This window comes from Malaya genurostris, chromosome 3 (genome assembly GCF_030247185.1).
Source record: "Malaya genurostris strain Urasoe2022 chromosome 3, Malgen_1.1, whole genome shotgun sequence".
Lineage (NCBI taxonomy): Eukaryota > Metazoa > Arthropoda > Insecta > Diptera > Culicidae > Malaya > Malaya genurostris.
Window position 1 is genome coordinate 286,558,186 of NC_080572.1, and position 17,199 is coordinate 286,575,384.

A 17,199-nucleotide genomic window follows, 5' to 3' on the forward strand; every position below is an offset into this window, starting at 1 on the left:
CATGTTAAATGTGCACATCTTTTTATTACGTTTAGACAATTCTTTTGAGATTTCCTTCTGCACAATAGCAATAGTCACTCTGCGTTTTTAAATCTAGAACCAGCTACACGGATCTTCGAATTTATTGGTTATTGATCGACATTATGAAGCACATACTAGACAGAAAGAATTTATTGTTCATCATGAAGCCTGGTAGCCCAAAATAGCATATATCAGACTCTTAACCCCGGACAGAATAACCTTGAATAATTAGGTACCGTAATTTGTTTTGAAAGATTTTGATTTTGTCGATCGTTTATTGGAAGTAGCACAGTTCGAAAAAATCTTGTAATTTTACATCTGCATATGAATGAAGCGTCGTATTTCACACAAATTTATAAAGACTGTCCCAGAAAGTATGGACGCAATTCAAAACCGCTACAATTTCGCAATGGTTCAGAATCTGTCAATTTTTATTGTTGCGTCCTGTTGTTTACACTCTTCTCTAACCACTTGTGCAGTTGTTTATTCGTTTTCATTAGTTTGTCTCGAAATTGTGTACAAATGGTGCACAGAACGCGGACTGTCACTGAGAAAGATAGCAAAAATGGAAGGAGTAAGTCAAAAAGCCGTGCGAAATGCAATCAGGAAGTTCGGTGAGGATAACACCTTTGAGAATAAACCGAAAACGGTTCGAAAAAAACGTCCTGCTAACCCTCAGTTGGATAAACGTATAATGAAGGCGTTCGAGCAAAAGAAGGAGGTTTCAGTTCGGGATGTGGCCAAAAAAGTGGGCACTTCGTAGTCAAATGTTCTTCGTGCTAAAGAACGTTTGAATCTTCGAACCTATAAGAAGCAAAAACAACCAAAACGTAGTCCGAAACAAGAAGCATCGAAACAAGAAGCATCGATACGATTCTTGCTGGAAATTTGAGCTGCATAATCATGGACGACGCAACCTGCGTGAAACTCGATTACAAATCCTTGTTGGGACCACAATATTATACGGTGCGAGAAGGGCAAGTGTTAAACCAGTCCAAGACATCGATTAAAGTCGAAAAATTTGGTAAGAAAGCTATGGTCTGGCAAGTAATTTGTAGCTGCGGTAAGATTTCGAAAACCTTCATCACCACTGCTTCAATGAACAGCGAAATATACATCAAGGAATGTTTACAAAAACGACTTCTACCCATGATTCGAAGCCACAATGATCCTGTTGTTTTCTGGCTAGATCTTGCTTCTTGCCACCAGAGATGCCAGGTCATTTTTTCAAAAATCTGTGATCAAACCCAAAACCTGTCTGTGAAAATCTGTGACCATTTTCCGTACCCCAATAGCAGTTCAAAATCAATTTGGTGAGCAAAAAAAAAGGTGCAAAACTGTGCTCGATTTACAAAATCAGTGAAAATCTGTGATTCATTCAAGAATCTGTGAAAATCTGTGATCAATTTCAGAAATCTGTGAAAATCTGTGTCATTTTTAAAATCTGTGCAGAAAATTCAAAATCTGTGAAACACAGATTAATCTGTGAACCTGACATCCCTGCTTGCCACTACTCGAAATCAACGGTAGAATGGTATACTACCAAAAATGTCACTTTCGTCCCACCAAATTGCCCACAACTTCGACCAATTGAGGAACTTTGGGCATTAACGAAGGCGCATATTTGTCACACACACAGACGTTTGTTCAGCTCGTCGAGCTGAGTCGAAAGGTAGATAACATTCGGCTCGCCGTGCCTCAGTTTAAAAGTCGGTTTTAAGTAGTGATTATATAGCCTTTCTACATGAGAAAGGCAAAAATGTTAAAAATTATCGAATTTTTTTATTCACACTTACAACTTTGGTACGAATTTCACATGAAAAATAAATCATTTATGAGTACACGAGGCTGTATTATATTTAGATTAAAAAAATGGACGGATATAATATCAGACATCTAAAAAAATTATTCAATAAAACAACCATGCGTCTCCATTAAATTATCATCAAATGGAGACGCATGGTATTTAGTTCATACACCACTTACCTTCAGAACTAAATACGATGCATTTTCATCTACGTAGCGTCCTATTTCAGCTTTACGTGTGATAGGTGTATCTTCAAGCAGCTGTTGAAAACCGTGGCTCAAGAAGATGTTATATTTTAAATCCTTTTTCTCTCATATATTTCGTTTCGGCGGATTCACAGTCAGTCCGAAGCTGTTTGACTGTAACTGTTTTGCAGAGCAATTTCAACGATTCATATCATGTTATAAAGAACGTCGACGAACAGTTTGTCCTAAACCTAAAACCTTGCTGAATATATTTTTTTTATTTCGCTTGGTTTTGCATTCTTGTTGACTACGCGCAGGATCATGGTGTCTGGTGAATACTTTTTTCTCAAAAAGAACTAAGGAGTGTATCGAAAAGTAGTTAGCAACATTGATTATTGAATGAAAAAGCGAAAAAAAACATATTTTGACAACAGTTTTCGATATATTGTAGAAAAATTACATTTTTATGCATTTTACTGATTATATTGAAGAAAATCCTAGTTTCTGTGAAACTCTCGCACTTTGGACTTGACATTCTTCACTAAATTCTGCACAGTTACTTTTGTGACTTTTCTGGTGGCAGCTGTCCAGTTTTTTTTAACTCCTGCATGTTTTGGGACACTGTACCTTCTTTCCGAAAGTGCCGCTTGACAATTGCCCAATACCTTTCAATTGGCCGAAGATCCGGGCAGTTCGGTGGGTTGATGTCCTTTTCCACGAATTGTACATTATTTTTTGACAACCACTATAGAACGGAGTTGGCGTAGTGGGCTGAAGCCAAATCCTGCCAGAAAAAAGGAGGAGCCTTATGCTTTCTGTACAGTGGCAGCATTCTCTTCTTCAAACATTGTTCGTCGTACACCTTGGCGTTAATTGTGCCTTTCGTGAAGAAAATCGACGACCGCTAACCACAGGTACACATTGCCAGACCAACACCTTCTGCCCAAACTTTTCCATCGCCACCGTGGTGTCAGCATCGTCCAGGTCCTGGTACACCGATTTCGTATAATATTGCGGCCCAGGCAGCGCTCGAGAGTCTTCCTTGGCGTAGGTTTCGTCGTCGATCAGAATACATCTATCTTTATTCAATTTTCGCGCTCTTGTTTTGGCCTAAACTTGCTGTACCAGGGACTTTTTCAGCACCTTCTGTTTCTTGTACGTTTTCAGGGAATTGCCGATGGGTTTTTCCTGATGTACTCAACACCTTTAAATTCCGGCCGGGCTGGCTGGGACCCGTTTTCCTACCGGATCGGGGCAAATCCTTCATGGAAAGGGTCTTACCGAACTTCTCGATAATATTTTTGACACTGGTGTGGTGCACTTTCACCCGTTTTGCCATTTCCTTGTACGTGACACCACTTTCTGAGCACCAAGTGTGCAGAATTTTCTTTCGCGTTTCCGGATCAATTCGAATCATCATTGAAACGATAAACCGTATCGAAACCAATCGATTGCGCAGTTGTTATTGACATGTAAACATGTCGCCGCAAAACACGCTGCAAAAAATTAAGGTAATTCAGAGTAATAACTGTTTTAATGTTGCCAACTACTTATCGATACACTCCTCATATTTTTAATATTCTTTGAAAGACATTATGAAAAATTTCGAAAAAATCAGAAAGGTTTCTCGTAATGCCAAAAATATTCCTAACTTGCCTTTCTCTTATATAAAGGCTTTGCAATCACTGTGAAAACCGACTTTTGAACCGAGTGTCATATACCATTCGACTCAGTTCGTCGAGTACGCAAAATGTCTGTGTGTGTGTGTGTGTGTGTGTATGTAACGTTTTTTGCACTAACTTTTCTCAGAGATGGCTGAATCGATTTCCCCAAACTTAGATTCAAATGAAAGGTTTTGGGGTCCCATAAAAAATTCCTGAATATTATTTGGATCCGACTTCCGGTTCGGGAGTTATGGGGTAAAATATGCAAAAAAAAGAAAATATGTGTTCTAAGTTTTCTCATAGATGGCGCGACCGATTTCCACAAACTTAGGTTCAAATAAAAGGTCCTGTAGTCCCATGCGTTATTCTTGAATTTAATGCGGATCCGACTTCCGGATCCGGAAATATAGGGTAAAGTGTGTTAAAAATTGTATACCATCACTGAAAATGGGTAAAAACCTTAAAAAAATTTCTAAATCGACCTCAAATCTTTTCCAATTTGATGGTTTTTATCAGTAGACGGTCAAACAAACCGATTTCGGTTATTTTTTTAGAATCGAAGAAAATTTTTTTTTGCCTTTCTCATATAGAAAGGTTATGCAATCACTGTGGAAACCGACTTTTGAACCGAGGCCCGGAGGGCCGAGTGTCATATACCATTCGACTCAGTTCGTCAAGTACGCAAAATGTCTGTGTGTGTATGTGTGTGTATATGCGTATGTGAGTGTGTATGTGCGTATGTGTGTTTGTAACGTTTTTTGCACTAACTTTTCTCGGAGATGGCTGAATCGCTTTTCACAAACTTAGATTCAAATGAAAGGTCTTGTGGTCCCATACGTAATTCCTGAATTTCATCAGGATCCGACTTTCGGATCCGGAAATATAGGGTAAAGTGTGTTAAAAATTTTATACCATCACTGAAAAGAGCGAAAAACCGTAAAAAGTTTTCTTAATCGACCTCAAATCTTTTCCAATTGATAGTTTTTATCAGTAGACGGTCAAACAAATCTATTTCGGTTATTCTTTTAAGAATCGAAGAAAAATAATTTTTAAGAATACCACAGTATTATATATGATAGTATGATTGATATGAGAAAGGCGTCATTACACCACTAGGTGGATTAAAACAGGTTTTTTTCAAATTTTGGCTCAAGAGATTTTTGAATAATTTAAATGAAATGAAAATCAGAAAATCCACCCTAACTCCCCGAACATGGCAGTTAAAGAGTTAAAATTTTAGGCAAACCATCTCCAATACAAACCATTTCAAAGAGCTTATATAAATTTAATTTCTGTTTGAGGACAGTTTTCATAAGCATACCAGTCTACACCCTTATCTAATTTTAATCACAAAATTTGCCAATGAGAATTTCGTGTTGGATTGAATTTTTGCTGATTTGTGTTCCGGATATTCACCAACCAACTGACATACTCTAAAAACAAGAGCTTTTTTCAGCAAAATTCAATCTGAGCTTCAACTAATTTAATGGTTCAGGAATCAGGAATCAGAACAAATCGGCTCAGATGGCACGTTCCCTTTGTTATGTGGAGATTTGTGCCTAGCCATAAATTTGCATATCATCATTTTCCTGTATCAAAGGAGAAAGGTAAATAAGGAATGTAAGGAAAGGTAAGGGTTGGAACAGGGAGAAAGGAAATTGACGACACAAAAGCAGAAGTAAATTCTGCACCCGGTCAGGATGCTGAACAGTCTGCTAGAAAAAACAGAAATTACAGCAGAAGTAAATTCAATACCTCTGAGAGATACCGAACAGTCTGCTTTGAAAGCCTATCAATAGGTTGTTATTTTTGTTTGAGCCTTTTCTGATGAACAGCTCGCACAAAAATTTTCTGAAACCCGTAATTCATACAAAATTTCTTCTTCTCAAGAAGACCAAGAGAGCAGTCATCGATACTGCAGAAAAACAAGCGCTTTTCTGCAATAACCGGACCAGCTTTTAAAATCTTCCATCGAAGAAACTGAATCTCGGGGTTCTGGAGTTGCAATCGCTTCAAAAGATCGACATCAGCCAGTCTCTCCTCTGAGTCCCAAGGAACAGAGAGGCTAATCCGATTTTGATGCAAATTGTATGGTTCTATAACGAACCTATTTTCGCCAGCCTGTTCGTTTATCAGTCCCAGCTTGTGCTTGAGCCAGTCACTGCTCTCCTGATTCTCCGGGGAGAACCAGACGATGCCGTATCTGAGCCCATGCCCCTTGAAGCTGGGAATAAAAAACAAAGGTGGCGTCGAAAAGAGACACTTATTTAGATCTCTAATTAGATCGTTTTTCAGTTCCTCATTGAACATTCCGTTCAACATACGGATTTGAAAACGATCAGTTTTTCCGGGGACTACTTCTCCAGATGGAGAAATACTGTTCTCGGAGGAGTCTTTCTTGCGAAGTCGCTTATTTCGGTTTCGCAGGAAATTTTTCCCATTGCCATTGTTCACATTTTGCTTTTTCTCAGTAGCAAACAATGCATTGGATGGAGTATCACTCGTATTTTGAGCACTCTCAGGACCGCTTCCTCCAACATCCATAATCTGGTCGTTTCGAGATTCCATCTCGGAAACAACAGAATCTTGGCTGCCAGAAGCTGCAGCATTCGAGTGCTCAGGTGTCGGAGTGATGTTCGTAGCCATTTTCGAGAAAAAAAAGGAAAATTGGTTAAGAAATTCTACAATCAAAGTAGCGTGCGTTGATAAATACAACCTTTCGCGATGGCGATTTGAAGTAAAAGAAAGATCAAAGAACGCTATCTAAGAGCGCCAATGGTGCTTTCTAACACTATACCCTGTTATAAGGGAGCAAACGAACAGAACAAAAACTTGCCAAAAGGCACTTGTGTTTAAGGTGGACACTAATAAGGGCGGGGGTCTCTCCGAGACAACTACCACAACAGTCCACTCCGTGACAGCTACCCAGTAGTGTGACCCTTGACATGTAAAATAACATTTTTACGAACACTAACTCCTTAGAGATGTGTCATTTGTCTAGCAGATTGTTCCATTTTTCGAGAGCGCGCGAGACACAATGAGGCCTCGCGATACAAGCACCGCTCCCAGAATCAGCAACGGAACACATTACCAGAAAGAGACACACACCTAATTGTCTCAGGTGTTGTAAATCATATTTGCTTAGTAGCGATGTCAGAGCAATAAGTGTCTTACGCACGCTCCGATATCACTAAAAACACCGTGTGAAGAAAACGAATCTCATGCTCCGGCAGCAGATGCTAGCCGTGGGGCACACATTCTACTACCGCACAAGACCCGCTCCACACACACGATTTGGAAAAGCAAATGTTAAATACAAACACTTTGATCGCTATAAAGTTGAGCCACATTTCTCTGATAGAATGCTCTCACCACTATCTTCGTGGGCACCGTCAAGCACAATACCCAAAAATTATTTAGGTCATGCGCTCGAAAAACCGATCCCCACAACCAGCAATGAAAGTCACGACAGCAAAGAAAACTCACACCTTTATAGTTACTTTGACAAAATTGACTAGACACGGCACCGGATTACGCAGCACGTATCAAACCCCAGCCCGCCACTATCCCTTCATACGGTCTCGTACGTGAGGCTAACGACATGAGCAGAGAATATACGTAAAAATAAACTATCCTACTCACCATATATACAGCCTTGCAAATAGCCTGTTGAGATAAGACTTACCATTACACTGATGTGATGTTTATGTGGGAAGGCTATACTTAAACAATGGTAAACGAAACAAAAATTTTTTTGAGTACCATTTTGATGGCTTTATCCACAGGCACCAAAAAGAAAAACATAAAACATACATGCATTATGTAAATCATGCTGTGATAGCCATTATTTACAGCCATTATCTCACTGATAAAATCACTTTATTACAAAACTAAAACATTTCTGCTTTCCGAATCTTGTACTTTATTTGATGGTCGTGCAAACATGCAGAACTAACACCAACTGAAGCGTGATAAATCATCGCACACATGCACAAAAGGGCAAACAATGAAGCCCAAGCACCAGACACCAAACCAATGGTTGATATGATTTAAAAATCACTTAAATTAGCATTAAAGCCAAACGAAATGCATCACTCGCGACACCGAAGGGTTTACGTTCCCCCTTTAACGAAAATAAAAGCGCCACATCTCGCGCTCCCTTCGCTTGTAATCGACACTAAGTCGAAGAGCGGTAGAAAAACACGTCCACTCCACACGACGACTCTACTCTCTATTGGTTTTTTTCAAATTTTGGCTCAAGAGATTTTTGAATAATTTAAATGAAATGAAAATCAGAAAATCCACCCTAACTCCCCGAACATGGCAGTTAAAGAGTTAAAATTTTAGGCAAACCATCTCCAATACAAACCATTTCAAAGAGCTTATATAAATTTAATTTCTGTTTGAGGACAGTTTTCATAAGCATACCAGTCTACACCCTTATCTAATTTTAATCACAAAATTTGCCAATGAGAATTTCGTGTTGGATTGAATTTTTGCTGATTTGTGTTCCGGATATTCACCAACCAACTGACATACTCTAAAAACAAGAGCTTTTTTCAGCAAAATTCAATCTGAGCTTCAACTAATTTAATGGTTACTTTGACTACAATCCAGCCCCAATATCAATCCGCTAGATTACTCGGTAAGGCGAATCATGAGAGTCAAGACCTTTTCCAACCGCTACCCGAGTACAGTAAGACTCAGAAAATGGATCCAGGCTGTATTATTAGGATCCATCGTGCACACGAAAGCGTACGGAGGCCGTCACAGCTACAAGAGACTCTGAGAATTAAAATTGAAAAACACAATCGCAAACGAAATGTTCGAGAAATTTTTTAATTATAACATTGCTCAATAGCGCAAACAATATCACGCATACGGTATTGCTGTACCGTATAATTTTGAAATAATTGTTTTTTTTTTGGATCCATATCGAGAGCGTACAAGCAACAATCCACACGCAACAATAGACAAATTCTCCCACACACACAAAAACATGTACTCTTCGATGTTTTGAAATTCATTGAATTAAAATCAATGTCATATTTCCCAGATTTAACGACGCTCTGGCATATGCTCAGTAATGCATAAAATTTTCCAGTAATCTTAATAATTTATATTCAAATTGTAGTTTAAAAAAATAATCAGACTAGACTACCAACAAGTAGAAAGTTCATACAGTAAAAGTCATATTGAATATTGGAACCAATAAAACATAGTCATGAATTATAGAACTTTTACCTTGAGAACAGAAGTTTTAACTTTTGGTTTCAGAACAAGTCGGACATACAAAAAAACTTCCTGACCCTCACGTGCGGGATTGAGAATCGATCCTAGGTAGGCTGCGTGAAAGGCGATCATCTCATCCATCAGGCTATGGACGTCTGCATTTTTTTTTTCGAAATAATAAGTTTTGCTGACTCACTCTATCTTTACGAAGTTGTTGTGATCCAGCAGTAGTCGAACGTCAACTGGAGCGGGAAATCCACATACATATCCAAGAGATTACCAGTTTTACCTTTTCACTTGTCAACGCTTTGAGTGGGAAAATCCTACCGGAAGGCATTTCATCAATTCGTCTCTAGTAGAAGCTTATCTACTGAAAATTATAACGAGATTATGGTGTACCACGACATAGCACTGATATCAAACGGCACTATAAAAGTCAAGGGAATTCGCTCAAATCGGCCACTTTAAGTCGAAATATATTGGGACAAGATTACGATGAAGACCATCGCTCTGTTGATAGGCGCCTTGGCCCTGGCCTCGACCTCGGCCTCTGTCGATTTGTCCAAAGTTAAACGCATTGAAGAGCTGGATGAGTTTTGGGCGCAGCTGGATCCGCATTTACAAATGCATCGTGGAACGAAAATGGCTCCGGATAGCAGAATAGTAAACGGCGAGGAGGCCCAACCGGGACAGTTCCCATACCAGGCGCTGGTGTTGAGCTTTTTCGAGAATGGTAATTCGGGATTGTGCGGAGGTACGCTACTGACACAAAACTTCGTAATGACCGCTGCTCACTGTGTTGTCATCGGATCATTGGCTACCCATGGAACCGTCATTCTTGGAGCTCACAATCGACAGATCGTTGAGGACACCCAACAGAGAATCGATTTCGGTACCATCAACGCTCATCCCAACTATTCTGCTTCGTTATTGCGCAACGATATCGCCACCATCCAACTGGCAACTCCGGCAGTGTTCAACGCAGTTGTTCAACCCATCGATCTTCCGGCAGTTTCGGATGATCGCACTTTTGCAGGATTGACGGGAATCATCTCAGGATTCGGACGTACCTCCGATGAAACCGGTTCGCCTGCTTCCGACGTAGTTATGTTCACTAGCAACCCGATTTTAACCAATGCCGATTGTCAATCGGCGTGGAATGCCATTCTGATTCAAGCGCAGAACATCTGTCTGTCCGGAGAGGGCGGCCGGTCGGTTTGTAACGGTGATTCCGGTGGTCCGCTAGCAGTTCGGGAAAATGATCGCAGTCTACAGGTTGGCATTGCGTCGTTCGTCCACTCAAGTGGTTGTGCCTCTGGATTTCCGGCCGGATTTGTCCGCGTGTCGCACTATCTGACTTGGATAGGCGAAAATTCGGATGTAGTGCTGCGGAACTAGAATTCTGTAAGTGTTGTTTCGATATATTCTTCATACGTCACCAGGTGTTAAAGAAGACGTTCCGAAACATCTGTTTCAGAGGAACTAATAGGAAGAATTAAGTTATTGGAATTTATTAATTATATTGTATTGTTAAACAATCTGATTCCTAAGTGAATACGGAATACTTTCTAGGTGTTAGAAAGTAGACAATAAAATGCTCATTATTCGAAATGATAAACATGTTTACTGATTTGAAGGTGTTTTGTGTCTCTCGACGGAAGTAGTCACATTCTGGAATTCTCTAATATTTTTTCAAACCCGAACCCGTTGAAAATGAAAAATCGGCACCCACACTCAACCTGAACAAACATATCTGATTTTTTTTTGTACCCGAACCCAACCAATACCCGTCGGGTTCGGGTTCGGATCGGGTTTCGAGTATTTGTATTTGTATTTGACCATCTATAAAAGCTGACGAAGTTCAGTTGATCACTTATCTGCACTGGTTTCGAGATGTAAGGTCATCCACAGTAGCGGCCAATATTATCGGACTATGAAAAGTGAGCCAACTCAGAACAAAAGATTCTCTGTTATCTATGGGAATCGATCCTAGGTTGGCTGTGAGAAAGGCGATTATCTCTCCTATCTCGCTACGAACCACATTTGATTTTTGATTTTCGTTGATGTTTTGACGGTTTTCAATTATAAAACATTATTTCCACTGAAAGATCTGTAGAATAATTTCAATTCACAGTCATCAGTTGATGAACAACTAGGTTTCGGTAAATTCTACTAAATCTAACCGAGCATTTGCTTCCTTTTAACTCACATGGTCGGTAAGCTTCAAAAAGTCATTTCCTTTTCACAATTCAGTGAAAATTTTGCCAATTTTCAGGGAATCAATTGTTAGTAATGAAGAGTTTCCGTAATAGCAATTCTGACTACATTAGTAATAATCATATCTGCCAAAATGATTTATTTTTCAGAAGTGAAAATTCTGTATTGCATCAAAGAATGTGTACGTGAACGGTTCAACTCGTTCTAATTCTTGTAATTTCCAGAGGGTAGGAATATTTTCCCTATATCTATGATAAGAACTGACAACTGCGGGGGGCTGCTTTTGTTCCAATTTTTTGTCAGAATGGACCAGTTTCTGATTAGCTGATTTTGATGTTGCTACCCGCACATTGTGAAAAGAAAAACTTCTGCAGGGTACGCGAACAATGATTGCAAGTATAGGGAATATCAAAAAAGCTGTTTTAATCCACCTAGTGGTGTAATGATGCCTTTCTCATATCAATCATACTAACACATGGATCAATAAGTCCCGAGACTAAAGCAGAGATGGCGCTCGTAGTAAACCAGTAACCACGTCTTTCTAGAGTACTAATCTTTGCTTGAAACGGTCGATCCGACCAGAAACAGCTAAGTTATTGAGGTTGGAGTAAAGTCGTTTTGTAGTTTGTTTAAAAAGTGGAAAAAACCCGAGTTTTGATAAAACATTGTTTTTAATGGGCAAAAACACCGTGCAAGCGAAACAATGGATTGAAAAATGTTATCCGGACTCTTGTCCATCAAAAGCAACGATTTGTCGGTGGTTCGCCGAGTTTAAACGTGGTCGTACCGACACAAATGACGCGGAACGCTCGGGTAGACCTGTGGAAGCCGTTACACCGGAAAATGTGAGTGAAGTGACAAAAATTATAACGAAAGATCGTAAAGTGAAGCTCCGTGAGATTGCTGAAATGACACAGATAACATATGGAAGTGTATTTACTATCCTTCATGAAAAATTGAGCATGAAAAATGTTTTTTCCAAGTGGGTGCCGCGATTGCTTTCGATGGAACAAAATGCACCCTGCCACAAGTCGATGAAAACAATTGCGAGATTGAACGAATTGGGCTTTGATCTGCTTCCCCACCCCCCATACTCGCCAGATTTAACCCCTAACTACTGGCTCTTTGCTGATCTTAATAAAAATGCTCCAGGGAAAAAGATTTGGCTCAAATAAGGAGGTCATCGCTGAAACTGAAGCTTATTTTGAAGCGAAAGATAATTTTTTTTATAAACATGGTATTGAAAAATTGGAAAAACGTTGGAACCATTGTATCACCCTAAAAGGTGATTATGTTGAGGAATAAAAAAATATTTAGCAAAAAAAATGTTGTTTCCATTGTTAGTCTCGGGACTTATTGATCCATGTGTTTTCATATATAATACAGTGGTATTCTGCAAAATAATTTTCTTCGATTCTTAAAAGAATAACCGAAATCGGTTTGTTTGACCGTCTACTGATAAAAACTATCAATTGGAGACAATTTGAGGCCGATTTAGAAAACTTTTTACAGTTTTTTTTTCAGTGATGGTGTAAAATTTTTACCACACTTTACCCTATATTTCCGGATCCGGATGAAATGCAGGAATTACGTATGGGACCACAGGACCTTTCATTTGAACTTAAGTTTATGAAAATCGGTCACGCCATCTATGAGAAAAGTTAGAACACATAGTTTCATTTTTTTGCACATTTTACTCCTTAACTCCGGAACCGGAAGTCGGATCCAAATAATATTCAGGAATTTTGTATGGGACCACAAGACCTTTCATTTGAATCTAAGCTTGTGAAAATCGGTTCAGCCATCTCCGAGAAAAAACAACAACAAACCGTTCCAGCAAATTGAACGAATATTTCGTGCAATATGTCGTTCAACAAGCGCTCAAAGACCAACAAAATAGAACGGCCTGCTGGGAGGGGTGTTTTGTTGCTATGATATTTTACCGTCATTTTCAAATGTTTACCCTCTCAGCAGGCCCTTCAATTTTGTGGGTTTTTGAGCACTTGTTGAACGACATATTGCACGAAACATTCGTTCAATTTGCTGGAACGGTTTGTTGTTTTTTCTCTTGCAAAAATAGTGTGAAAATTAAGTGTTACCTTTACATAGAAAGAAAATTTGTTGTTATTCTGCGTGAAGTAGAAGTATTGTGCAGGTATGTATTGTTAGTTTAAACAAATAAGTGGAAAAAATTTCAGAAATTTTGCAGTAAAACTAGTCCAACGGGGCTCCAACTCCTCATGTTAAAAATGGCTCAACAATGGACCTCTGTCTGACGGGTTTATTGAACGAAAAAAATGGCATTCGGCTCAACGATCTGTTTCATCTGTTGGCCTCCCGTTGAACGATTGATTGGACTTTCATTGGACCAATGATTCAACGTATTGGACCAATGAAGGACCACCGTTGAACGTTTTTTTTTTCTAAGTGGGTATCGACGCTTATTAACGAAGGGTCAACAATATTACACTATTACTAAGTTCACTGGTTCACGATTACTGATCCAATATTATTCGGTGGATCGTATGGGACATTGTAATCTTGAGTATATCTTTGCTAAGCCTATGGCCCAATACAAAGCTTGACGTATGGAATTTTATTTGGGTTTATTTTGCACTGAACTGCAGTAATCGAATGTCAGCTGGAACGTAAAATTCCAGTACACATTCCAAAAATTACAAGACTTACCATCTTACTTGTCGATGCTTAAAGTGGGAAAATCCGACCGAAAGGTATTTCATCAATTCGTCTTTAGAAGCTTATCTTCTTAAAATAAGTAGGAGATTATGGCATAGCACTGATATCAAACGGCACTATAAAAGTCAAAGCAATTCGCTGAAATCGGCCATTTTAGGTCGAAATATATTGGGGCAAGGTTACGATGAAGACCATCGATCTGTTGATTGGCGCCTTGGCCCTGGCCTCGGCTTCTGTCGAATTGTCCAAAGTTAAACACATCGAGGAATTGGACGAGTTTTGGGCACAGCTGCATGCGCATTTACGAATTCTTCGTGGAACGAAGATGGCTCCGGATAACAGAATAGTGAACGGCGAGGAGGCCCAACCGGGACAGTTTCCATATCAGGTGGTGATAATGAGTTACTTCCAGGATGGCACTGGTGGATGGTGTGGTGCTACGCTAGTGTCTCAAAACTACGTAATGACAGCTGCCCATTGCGTTTTTAGAGGATCTGCACCTACACATGGAACCGTCACTCTTGGAGTTCACAATCGACAGGTCGAAGAAGAAACTCAACAAAGAATCAATTACGATACTGTCAACGTTCATCCAAACTATTCATCAACGAATTTGCGTAACGATATCGCCACCATCAAAATGGCAACTCCGGCAGTGTTCAATGATTTTGTTCAGCCAATCGATCTTCCGGCAGTTTCGGATGATCGCACATTCGCAGGATGGACGGGAGTCATCTCAGGATTCGGACGTATCTCCGATGAAACCGGTTCGCCTGCTTCCGACGTGGTCATGTACACTAGCAACCCGATTATCACTAATGCCGATTGTCAGTCGGCGTGGAACACCAATTTGATTCAAGCGCAGAACATCTGTTTGTCCGGAGAGGGCGGCCGGTCGGTTTGTAATGGTGATTCCGGTGGCCCTCTTGCGGTTCGAGAAAACAACCGTAGTCTACAGGTTGGCATTGCGTCGTTCGTCCACTCAAGTGGTTGTGCCTCAGGATTTCCCGCCGGATTTGTTCGCGTGTCGCACTTTCTGACTTGGATAGGCCAAAACTCAGATGTTGTGCTGCGAGACTAGAACCTTGTAAGTGTTTTTTCGATGCATTATTTATTTTCATCCGTCACCAAGTATTAAAGAAGACGTTTTAATACATCTGTTCCAGAGGAACTAATAAGAAGTATTCATTTATTGGGATTTATAATTTCTGTTCTAAGCAATCTGATTCCTAAATGAACACGAAATTCCTTCTAGGTGTCGAAAGTAGACAATAAAATGCTCATTATTCAAAATAATAAACATGTTTACTGATTTGAAGTCTAGTCTCTTACGACACTAGCAGTCACATTTTGAAATCCTCTAGCATTTTGTCAAACCCGAACCCGACTCGTACCCGATGGAAAATAAATTTCCCTTGCCCAACCCAAACCCTAAGAAAGTCCTGAAATTCGACCAAATCGCTTAACCAGAACCCCACTCGTACCCGTTGAAAATGAAAAAAAATATCAGCACCCGTACCCGACCTGAACAAACATATCTATTTTCGTACCCGAACCCGACCAATACCCGTCGGGTTCGGGTTCGGATCGGGTTCCGAGTACAAATACTCGAAACCAGACCATCTATAAAAGCTGAAGATATTCAGTTGATTGCTTTTCTGCACTGGCTTCGAAATGTAAGGTCATCCACAGTAGCGGCCAGTATTATCGGATTGTGAAAAGTGAGCCTACTGAGACCAAAAGATTTTCTGTTATCTATGAGAATCGATCCTAGGTAGGCTGTGAGAAAGGCGATTATCTCATCCGCTTTTTGATTTCCGTTAATATTTTGACGGTTTCCAATTATAAAACATTATTTCCATATCCATTTGCTTTCTTTTAACTCACATGGTCGGTAAGCTTCAAAAAGTCATTTCCTTTTCATAATTTAGTGAAAATTTTGCCAATTTTTAGGGAATCAATTGTTAGTAATGTAGAGTTTCAGTGAAAACATTACTGACTACATCAGTAATAATCTTATCTGCCAAAAGGATTTGTTTTTCAGAAATGAAAAGTGAAAATTCTGTATATCATCAACGTACGTGAACGGTTCAACTCGTTTTAATTCTTGTAATTCCCAGATGGTAGGAATATTTTTCCTGTATTTGTACTTCCAATCGAAAAAGTACAGGAGTGTATACCGATGGACACCATTGACTTCCAATGGATACCGCTGACTTCCGTCTTCTATTTCCAGGATGACCTGTTGTCCGTGAATGCGAAACTGATATGTGTTCTGTTGGAGTCTCCTGCTTGCTGTAACAAGCTTTGTATTTCGCTTGGAGATTCCTCGATCGAGCCATAATCAACACGATGACAACGACAACCAAATTCGAAGTGAGTGGCTTCTGAGTCGGTGCTATGAATTTTATATAGCAAATCAGCAGAAAGTTTACTACAAACTACAACTGGTTGAAAAATGGGCCGTATACAGCATAGTGAAGTAAAATTTTGCATAATTTTTTGGGTATAAAATTATGGTTCTAAATGGCACCTTAGAGAATTTTGATATCGATTAGGGGCTGTCCATAAAAGACGTCACGCTTTTTCTGACGATTTTTGACTCCCCATCCCCCCTTTGTCACAAATTGTCACAGAAGCAAAGACCGCCCACTCCCCCTATGTCACATGTCACGAATTCAAAATAAATAAAATTCATCTCAATACATTCTCAATATGTATGACAAACCATACAAATATAGGGGAAAAATCGATTTATTACATGCTGTCATTAGATTAAAAAATTTCCCTAAAACACCAAATCATCGGAATTATTTTATAAATATGAATTATATAAATTAACAAAAGTATTTGGTTGGAATTGATGAAACATTTAAATCATCTGTTTTATTCCTCCTAGGGGTACACAGATATATTATTGTTTTAGGTAAAGAATAATATTTCCTTTGTGTAGCATACAGGGCAGAGAAAATAAGGACCAAAACCTCATCAAAACGAGATCACTGACGAAGAATCTTTTCAAGATCAGTTGATCAGTGAATTTTAAATCACATCGATCAATATCGGTACTGATCTTCCGTCACACAATGGGTAGTGATTTTGAGCTAAAATGATTCTTGATTTATGTATGTAAGATTCGATAAGCTTTGATGTTGGTGGAGGAAAATCACATATGATCAAGATAAGACATGACATGATCTACATCTGAAATCGTTGATCTTCCGCCCTTTTTCAAATGGAGTACAATTAAACAAACTGCATCAGAATAAGATAAGAGAAATTCTTATGATATACTATTATCAATGCTAGAAAATCAAATTACTGAAAAAATTGTCAGTGCATAACTTAAGTTAAATCGTTTGAAGGCATCATTTTC

At 39.3% G+C, this 17,199-nt stretch overlaps 2 protein-coding genes across 2 annotated transcripts; both read left to right on the top strand.

Moving 5' to 3' along the window:
- The first annotated feature begins 9,383 nt into the window (after positions 1–9,383).
- Positions 9,384–10,527, top strand: LOC131434484 (brachyurin-like). Its single transcript, XM_058601233.1, has one exon. The coding sequence runs from the start codon at positions 9,405–9,407 to the stop codon at positions 10,305–10,307; it is 903 nt and encodes a 300-aa protein (XP_058457216.1). The 5' UTR covers positions 9,384–9,404; the 3' UTR covers positions 10,308–10,527.
- Positions 10,528–14,007: 3,480 nt separating this feature from the next.
- Positions 14,008–14,904, top strand: LOC131434488 (brachyurin-like). Its single transcript, XM_058601238.1, has one exon. It carries the CDS (start codon positions 14,008–14,010, stop codon positions 14,902–14,904), a length of 897 nt encoding a protein of 298 aa, XP_058457221.1.
- Positions 14,905–17,199: the final 2,295 nt, after the last annotated feature.